The sequence below is a fragment of the Protomyctophum parallelum genome (assembly GCF_964188405.1).
Source record: "Protomyctophum parallelum genome assembly, chromosome: 8".
NCBI lineage: Eukaryota > Metazoa > Chordata > Actinopteri > Myctophiformes > Myctophidae > Protomyctophum > Protomyctophum parallelum.
The window spans coordinates 48,648,364-48,658,136 of record NC_139703.1 but is presented as its reverse complement, the minus strand read 5'-3'; the positions used below and the strand labels follow the sequence as shown (position 1 = coordinate 48,658,136).

At 43.9% G+C, this 9,773-nt stretch overlaps 1 protein-coding gene across 2 annotated transcripts in view; it reads left to right on the top strand.

Annotated features, from left to right (window-relative positions):
- Positions 1-7,774, top strand: part of flnba (filamin B a) — a 74,158-nt gene extending 66,384 nt beyond the window's left edge. For both annotated transcript variants that reach the window (XM_083772027.1, XM_083772026.1), the window contains 7 exons: positions 276-413; positions 1,465-1,580; positions 4,096-4,228; positions 4,777-4,953; positions 5,079-5,297; positions 5,833-6,045; positions 6,240-7,774. In XM_083772027.1, the coding sequence (XP_083628153.1) occupies positions 276-413; positions 1,465-1,580; positions 4,096-4,228; positions 4,777-4,953; positions 5,079-5,297; positions 5,833-6,045; positions 6,240-6,427 (1,184 nt within the window). In that variant the 3' untranslated portion in view covers positions 6,428-7,774. The remainder of the gene's footprint in view (positions 1-275; positions 414-1,464; positions 1,581-4,095; positions 4,229-4,776; positions 4,954-5,078; positions 5,298-5,832; positions 6,046-6,239) is intronic.
- The last annotated feature ends 1,999 nt before the right edge of the window (positions 7,775-9,773 follow it).

Genomic DNA, 9,773 nt, shown 5'->3' with positions numbered 1-9,773 from the left:
ACAATAATAAATGACACTAATGATCCCCTCAACTATCACTTTACAAACATGCCACCTGGACGAAAATACAGAACTTTCAGATGGGAAAGGCTTAGTTTTAGTAGGAGTTTTGTCCACTCGGCCATTGCAGTGCTAAACAAGCTGCTGCTTGTGTGCTTTAATGGGGACTATACTGTATATTGTCTTCATGTTGTGTTGCATGTTATGTGTTCTTTGTGAAATGGAATATCCCTCTGGGACAATAAAGACTGATTGTGATTCTTGCCTCTCTCTAGCTGAGTTCAGTATCTGGACCAGGGAGGCGGGGGCTGGGGGGCTGTCTGTGGCTGTAGAAGGACCCAGCAGGGCAGAGATCTCATTTGAAGACAGAAAAGATGGATCCTGTGGAGTTTCCTACGTAGCACAGGAACCTGGTAACACACACACACACACACACACACACACACACACACACACACACACACACACACACACACACACACACACACACACACACACTCTTTACTATGTGTCTGCATGTCATAGGCGATGTTGTTGACAATAATAAAAGAAAGCCCCCTTCATTTATAATGTAGCCGAGCTAACAATAATAGACACAATCCAAACCCATTACAGATTGACAGGGAATGTGAATCAGAGTACAATTTCAAAATTAAAGTACTTAAACAGTACCTAAACTGAATCAACAAACAAAATAAGTGAATTAAAAGGGACTTTTGACTACTGTAATGGCCTCTACACTGGGATTAGTCAGTCATCCCTGTCTCGTCTTCAACTTGTCCAAAATGCAGCAGCCAGACTCCTGACCGGCACCAGAAGGAGAGACCACATGGCCCCTGTCCTGGCCTCTCTCCACTGGCTGCCGGTCCGGTTCAGAATCCAGTTCAAAACCCTCCTGTTTGTGTACAAAGCCCTCAATGGGCTGGCCCCCTCCTACATCACCGACCTCCTATCCTACCCCCCCTCCTCTACCAGGACCCTCAGGTCAGCAGACGGGGGTCTCTTAGGGGTTCCGCACTCAAAAAAGAGGCTCAGGGGCGACCGCGCCATTTCTGTCTCAGCCCCCACACTCTGTGGAACAGCATTCCCCTCGCCGTTAGGTCTGCGCCCTCCGTTGAGTCTTTTAAATCACAACTTAAAACATTTTTATATTCACAAGCCTTTGCATCACCGACATGATCCTGCACCTTTCCTTTTAGATTATTCTGTCCTATATGCCTGTTTTATTATTGACGTCTTCTGCACTGTATTGTATTATATTGTATTGTATTGCATTTGTGAAGCACTTTGGTACAATGAGAGTTGTTTTTAAATGTGCTATATAAATAAATTTGATTTGATTTGATTTTGAAGTCTTATCACATTGCGTTCTCTATTTCTCTCTCTCTTTCTCTCTCTCTCTCTCTCTCTCTCTCTCTCTCTCTCTCTCTCTCTCTCTCTCTCTCTCTCTCTCTCTCTCTCTAGGTGATTATGAGGTGTCCGTTAAGTTTAATGAGCATCACATCCCAGACAGTCCGTATCTGGTCCCCGTGGTCGCTCCCGAAAACGATGCCCGTCGCCTGACTGTTACCGGCCTTCAGGTGAGACACGAGGAGATGCCCCGTACACACTGCGTTGCATTGCACAGGGGCTCCAGCTGTGTAAACATTCTTCATGCAGCTGGTCCCACTGGACATGAAAGACAGTCAGACAACACAGACAGACACCGTATGTCAAACAGAACCAAATGGACCTGTACGGATCCACAGATCCATTTGTACACTCTGAGGCCCCGGGGGGGGGGTTGAACCGGTTCAGTTATCGTTTCGTGCCTAATAGTGTTTCCACTGAAAATTAATTTGTTTGGTTTGGAACTGGAACCAAAGAAATGTCCGACCAGTTCCGTGAAAGCACCAAAAGGTTCCAAGAATCTAGAACGGAACCAGTCCTAGAACCAAAATCTATTTTTCACTTACAGAGCTAGGGGATGGTCTGCTACAGCAGCGCCCTGTTTGTGACTGTCTGTCTGTCTGTCTATCTGTGCATGTGTCTGTCCATCCTGTGTGGAGTCAGGGGCGCTTCTCTTCTGTTTCACCTAAAAGCTTTTAACAGCATCAACATGGATCACAGCTCACTGGTTGCCTAGCTACAGCAGAGAGAGGCAGACCCTCTTTAGCAACACTTGTCCTTGTCTTTAGTTTAGCTTGTTGGCAGTGGTGGACACAGTAGTCAAACCCAGTACTTTGGATCAAACTTCAGATACTCGGGATCAAAAACTAAATAAATATTAGTGAAAATCTTAAGTACAGTACTTAACCCATTCTGACCGGGCACCCATTTTGGTGTTGGCATCATGTTATGCTTTAGCTATTGAAAAATAGCAGATCTACAAGCTCATATCGCGCCACCGAGTGGCGCGATATGAGCTTGTAGATCTGCTATTTTTGAAAAAATCGAAGAACGACTGACATTTTTTTAGAATCTGATCTCAGGTCAGAATGGGTTAATCAGACCCAGTGTGTGTCCAGTGGAAACCTCGTATGAATCTGATCTCAGGTCAGAATGGGTTAAGTAAAATGTACTACTGTAGGTTACTGTCCACCACTGCTTGTTGGGTGCTTGTAGCTGGTAGTACTGTGAGTGTGACTGCCTCTGCCTGCTGGAGCTCCACCAATGAGAGGTCAGGTAAGTACAGAGCTCCACCAATGAGAGGTCAGGTAAGTACAGAGCTGCACCAATGAGAGGTCAGGTAAGTACAGAGCTGCACCAATGAGAGGTCAGGTAAGTACAGAGTGGAAATCCATAGCCTCCTTTCAGTTTGTAGAACATTTGTAGAATTTGCATGAAAAATAGTCAATGGATTCCCAGATTATGGCCACTAGCGGATAAGCGTATATCTAGCCCATTCTGACCTGAGATCAGATTCATACGAGGTTTCCGCCGGACACACACTGGTCTGATGAACCCATTCTGACCTGAGATCAGATTCTAAAAATGTCAGTCGCTCTTCGATTTTTCAAAAATAGCAGACCTACAAGCTCGTATCGCGCCACTCGGTGGCGCGATATGAGCTTGTAGATCTGCTATTTTTAAATAGCTAAAGCATAACATAATGCTGACACTAAAATGGGTGCCCGGTCAGAATGGGATAATAGTATTAGTTTACTATAATTAGATTAATACACGATATTCAACACTAACACTTTATTTAGAAGTACACACCCAAATCAAATCATCGTACATCATACACCTGTGTTCAATCAATTATTCAATCAAAGCAAACGGCATAAACAATATTAGTTTGCCTCTTCTACAAAAATAAAATGTACAAGTTGGTTACAAGGCTGCATTCTGTCGCGCGTGCCAAGCTCTCATTCTTTTGTATTATTTCCCACCACGGGGTAACTAAACCTCGCAGAGGACATTCGAGACGGGCAGTGTCGGTAGGCCAATCAGAGGCAGGCGGGGCATTACCATGTCTATGCTCAGACTCACACACTAGACTAGATAAATACGCAGCGGGTCAGCAGCGCCATCTACAGGAAGCTGCAGAGAACACATGCCCTCATTTGCATGAATGGGGCTGCGAGTGGAATGTGAGCAGCTTGGGTTTCACATCAGTGAGGTGCTGAGCTGATCACATTGTTGGCTCTGTTGTTAGGTGGGTGAGACAAATGACTAAGGCTTGGTGCTATGGAGGTACAGGGGTAGTAGGAACTGCTTGGAAGATGGGGGTTATGTTACGTAGGTGTGTTTGGGGGGGCTTTCAGGTAAGAAGGGCCCTAATGCCTGAAGGGTATTTCTTCTAGTTGTGGTTAGTTTTATCCCTTGTTTTGTTAATTTGTGTGCACAATATATCTTCCACCCTCCCCTGCAGTCTCTTCCCGCCTTTATATGTAATATATATGTGTGTGTGTGTGTGTGTGTGTGTGTGTGTGTGTGTGTGTGTGTGTGTGTGTGTGTGTGTGTGTGTGTGTGTGTGTGTGAACGCAGTGTATGTGACACGTGTGCGAACAGTATGTACTGGAAGTCTGTTTGTGTAAATCTATTCATGTCTGTATGCATCTTTGTTTGTGTGTGACGTGCTTACGCTCCCTGTGTGACTAATCTGTGTAGGAGTCAGGGTTAAAGGTCAACCACCCAGCGTCCTTTGCGGTGCGACTGAATGGAGCTCAAGGTGACCTGGAGGCCAAAGTTCACAGCCCCTCTGGAGCGCTGGACGAATGTGCCGTCACTGAACTGGACAAAGGTACTACAGCTAGCTCGCTAATTAAGGAGATAATTCAATAGTGTGATAGGAGTCTGCTGTCACTGTTGTACTGGACAGAAGTTTATTGCAATTCATCCATTGCTTTTGTTTTATTTAATTTATTCGATTATTTTATCCATGCACCTTATGTACAGTATATTGAACATTGTATATACCGGTATTTGATTTCTTTAGCCTACATGTTTTTTTTGCTCTCATACATAAACATTCTAAATGTGTCCAAGTTTATTTCCTGTTGCAGTGTTTTTAAAGAAGGAAAACGATATGCACATCCCAGTTTTTCAATACGGTGCTGTACCCAAAAAATGATCAAATGAAGAAAAAAAGTGGATTGTCCACACACAATATAATTCTGCTCCCCGTCCTCTTTATTTCAACCTATATAAAACTGTTCTGTTGCAGTGTTTGCCAATATTAATGGCTGATGGGAAATAAACTTGAGCGAACGCCGGTCCCTTTTCTGGTCTGTATAAAAACACTAAAACCTCTCCTCCTGCCCCCCCCCCCTCCCCCTGCTTGTTGTTCAGATAAATATGCCATCAGGTTCATTCCCCGCGAGAACGGTCTCCACTCCATCGATGTGAAGTTCAACGGCAACCACATCCCAGGAAGTCCCTTTAAAGTCAGAGTGGGAGAACCGGGTCAGACCGGAGAGGCCGGTCTGGTCACAGCGTACGGAGCGGGACTGGAGAGAGGAATGACAGGTACCCTACTACCGTCTGTACCATGTCTCTCTGGGGACCAGGAAAGAAGATTCAACCTTAGTAAACGTTGTGTTTGTGCTTTTATTTCTTTCTTTGGTCTACGACTCTACGTTTTCCCCTCCCAGGCACCCAGTCAGAGTTCACCATCAACAGCAGTAAGGCGGGGCCCGGGGCCGTGGCTGTGACCATTGAGGGCCCCTCCAAGGTGAAGATGGACTGTGAGGAGTGCCCGGAGGGTTACAGGGTTCACTACACCCCCATGGCCCCTGGAAACTACCTCGTCAGCGTCAAGTATGGAGGACCCAACCACATCCCTGGTAGTCCATTCAAGGCCAAAGTCACAGGTAGGCTCCTCCACATCCCATTCCCAACCACATCCCTGGTAGTCCATTCAAGGCTAAAGTCACAGGTAGGCTCCTCCACATCCCAACCACATCCCTGGTAGTCCATTCAAGGCTAAAGTCACAGGTATAGGCTCCTCCACATCCCAACCACATCCCTGGTAGTCCATTCAAGGCTAAAGTCACAGGTAGGCTCCTCCACTGTGGTCAAAAGGACACAAAATAATTAAAGTAGCCGATCTATAAGCTCAAATTTCTTTTAAATGTATCATCATCATCATCATCCTCATCATCATCATCATCATCTGTTTTTACATCCCGAGTCTCCTGTCCAGGACAGGCTTCAGACGAGCCTCCTCAGGAGACTTTCGCTCAGATCCAAACCCATTTGATTTTGCGTTAGGAACACCTTGCGACTGCATGCCCTGGCTGATGTCACAGTGGCTCTGTCGACTATATTCTATTGTTATCTAATTTACTCTAATGAATCATTTTACTGAATATGCAGTGAAAGTCACATACATTCCTCCTCTATCAGGTCCTCGGCTGGTGAATGTGACCAATGCCAGTGAGACCTCAACGTTGACAGTGGACCCCGTGCTGAGGGCCTCCAGCAGTAGCAGTCTCTCCCAGAGTGCCCTGCCCAGGCAGGGCTACTCTGACGCCAGCAAAGTGGTCAGTCGAGGCCCAGGACTCAGCAAGGCCTTCGTTGGTCAGAGGAGCAGCTTCACTGTGGACTGCAGCAAGGCTGGTGAGATATTCATAATAATTCATAATACGTAGAATGATAATAATACACAAACAACTACGGTATGTATTTAGTTGAAATACAGAAATCATTGACCTGTTCCTCTCTCTGCCTCTCTCTCGCTCCTGTTCCTCAACCGCTAACCTTGTATTTCTCTTGCCCTCCTCTCCTCTCCTCTCCTCTCCTCTCCTCTCCAGGTAAGAACATGTTGTTGGTAGGGGTCCAGGGTCCTGTTGTTCCGTGTGAGGAGGTGTTGGTGAGACATTCCGGCAGGCAGCAGTACAACATCAGCTATGTGCTGAAGGAGAGAGGCAATTACATCCTGGCTGTCAAGTGGGGCGACGACCACATCCCCGGATCCCCTTTCCAAATCTCCGTCCCTTGATGCACCTCTCCCTCCTCATTGGTCATCTCTTTCTCCTCTCTTTCTCTGAGTCTGTCATCTATCTTTTTATTTGTCTCCTCTTCATTTCTCTTCTGTTCCTTTCTCCCCTCCCCTAGTGACTTAGTGATATCAGTGACAAATATGGTTGTTGTTTAACAAATTATAATGAATGAAGGTAGACCCCAATGATTATGGAATCCAATGATCCAACTCCAAATGGCCTCCAATATGGAGCCACTAAGTAAATAGAGTTTGGAAAGAAAGGAAATTATTTTAAAAGTCTCCATTTATTGATCTCGACAACCCTGAAATTGTTCTAAATATTGATCATGTTAATATGGATAATGGATTTGCACTTGGGATGTTTTTATTGCTTGATTGGTAAATTAATATGATTACAGATGTTTGTTTGTTTTTTAAATATGAAAAGAATATTCCTAATGTGCTGTAGACTCGCCTGATATGAATGACCACCCCAACTTTCAATACAGTATATATATATTTGACTTGTACTTTACAGCACTTTGCTTTAATGTGCTGTTGTTGTAGTTATGAATTATTATTGTGTTCTAGAATGTGGTGTTCTAGGATGTGTTGCAGGAGGTTCTGTGGACACGTGTTCAGACCAGAGAAATGTTAAACTGGACACGTTTATATACTACTGATGTTTATTATTGCTGTTGTCGTCGTCGTCGTCGTGAACTTGAGTTCCCAGAATCCATTGCATACATGCGTTCTGTTGAATCCATGCATACATGCGTTCTGTTGCCAATAAACAATCATGACTTTATTATTTTCCAGTTGCCTTCATGCTGCTGTATCTAATCAAATCAGACCACTTCGACACAACTAACACTACTACACTATGATATATAAGGGATATATTTTCACAGGAAGAAAATTGGCTTAACGTTTGACGTGTGTGTGTGTGTGTGTGTGTGTGTGTGTGTGTGTGTGTGTGTGTGTGTGTGTGTGTGTCCGCGAAGAACTGCCTTCATATTGACATTGAGACTTGACCTATTATGACAAAAATGTGGTTGGTTCAGTTGTCGATAGCATTTAGTTAATTCAGCATAACTTATAGCTAGATCAGATTTGTGTTGTCGATAAAAAAAATCTAAAGCCTTGCCATTACTTGGGTCAGTGTTGGTTGTGTTGCCGGGTCGGCCTGATCACTGATTAGTTCTGGTACAAAGTAGATAGTATTTGTCTTTGTTTTGAAGCTGGATGTTATTTAGATTTAAGTTTTTTTTTTTCTTTCATTTTGTATTTTTACCTAAGAACTAAAGCCAGGAAAGATGTACATTTATGACAAAGAATCAACTGGAATAAAAGAGAAATCATGTTCACCGTCTAATTTGTGAATTTGTAAGGTGTGTATTTTGATGTCCTGTTAATCGTGTAGAATGTGTTCTTTTTTGAGTGGTGCTAGCCAACTATGTCCGTCCGTCTGTCCGTCCCCATGTATGTATGTCTATATTGGTAACCTATGGCAATATCATTGGTGGACCACCAAGTGTCACTGTTGACCACTGCAACATGCACACAGACACACACAAACACACAGCACCACTCATTTCAGACGGGTCTGATTTGTTTTTAACCCATTCTGACCGGGCACCCATTTTGGTGTCAGCATCATGTTATGCTTTATCTATTGAAAAATAGCAGATCTACAAGCTCATATCGCGCCACCGAGTGGCGCGATACGAGCTTGTAGGTCTGCTATTTTTGAAAAATCAAAGAGCGACTGACCTTTTTAGAATCTGATCTCAGGTCAGAATGGGTTAATCAGACCAGTGTGTGTCCAGTGGAAAACCTCGTATGAATCTGATCTCAGGTCAGAATAGGTTAACCACATGAATCCTATAGAATCCCTATTCATAATAGGCGTTATAGTTCATTATGAATGAACCACCTAAGCTCTACTTAATAGTGGAAATAGCAGATCAACACGTTCGTAACGTGTTGCTTTTTTAGATTTGGAGAATTGTTTCTGAAATATTACTTTTTGCCTATGACATGCCATGTAAACATGATGACAACGATGCATAGTCAGGGCTTGGAGTGCAAAGGGCGTATGTTCAATTATTGTCGAAAATGACATCATTTGAAAGGTCTATGAGCTGTGACGACCCTCTCCTACCCCGCCTAACATGGCCGCTGTGAGGGCTGATTGGCAGGGTGGAGTTGGATCGTCAGTGAGATTGGACCACACCTGAGTCTGGTCTGTCCCACGCCTATATAAGTGTCAATCTGCCTTCACTCCTGAGTCTTTTCTCCTCTCTACTGGTTTGTTTGTTTGTGTTCCTTGGTTTACACCTTACAACATTCCCACTGCACATACACTCGCACACATGCACTGCTTACACACTGATGATCATTCATATTTACTGACATGTTGTGATTGAGTTAGTTAACCTTTAAATAAATATATTTTTATACACTTTTAACTGTGCCTGTGTCTCCCTTTTGTTGCAATCATGAGTCAGATTGTAACATGGGAGCTCGCCTAAGTTGGTAGGACAAAATGGATTCCTAAAATGTTTGAAAATTGGTCGTTTGCACTTTGGTTTGGTCGTCTTTCAGTCCAGGAATTTGGGCCTTGCAGGTGTAGTACGTTCTCCAGTGGTGAGTACCAGTACTACCTGTTAAGTGCTAAAATAATGGGAGATACAGATGCAGTTAAGATAAATTCAGTGTATAGCCTAACTGGTTTGGTTATTGGTTGATATTCTAATTTTGAGAAAATTAGTTTCTAGTTTCATGAAGAGGGAGGTATTTTGATACGTGGTGCAAGGAAGTGTGGAGCTTTTCCCTGATGGGTTAAAGAAATGGGGCCTCGTTGGGGGGACTCATTTGTTTATTGTTGCTAAACTGTTATTTTTGTGTCTCTTCCGTGCGGCCCTGTGAGCACATCCATGGCTTTGAGAGGGTTGCCATTTTATGGTTGCCCAATCTACCCATCGGGCTCAAGTGCATAAATACCTGTACCTGCCAGTAGGACACATGAAGACTAGGGTGTTATCTAGGTGGGGGAAAGCTCTGTCTCTGTCTTTGAGTCTTTATCCTTGTATTCACCAGGGAGGGAGCATTTTTGCAATGATTGCTACAGTACCTGTATTGGTATGGGGAGGACGTTTTGCTTATGGTGAATTAAGAACCTGAACTTCCCTTTTGTTTTATCTTGTTTTGTTTGTTTTTTGCATTGGCTCACGTAGTTTGGACCGGTAAATGGAGTTGTTCTGAAAGTATTGTTGGTGTGGAGGGCTCTCAGGAGTTGAGGGTTTCCCAGGGAGTATCTTAGAACATGTCAAATGGTCAAAGACTTCATGTAATCGAGGTG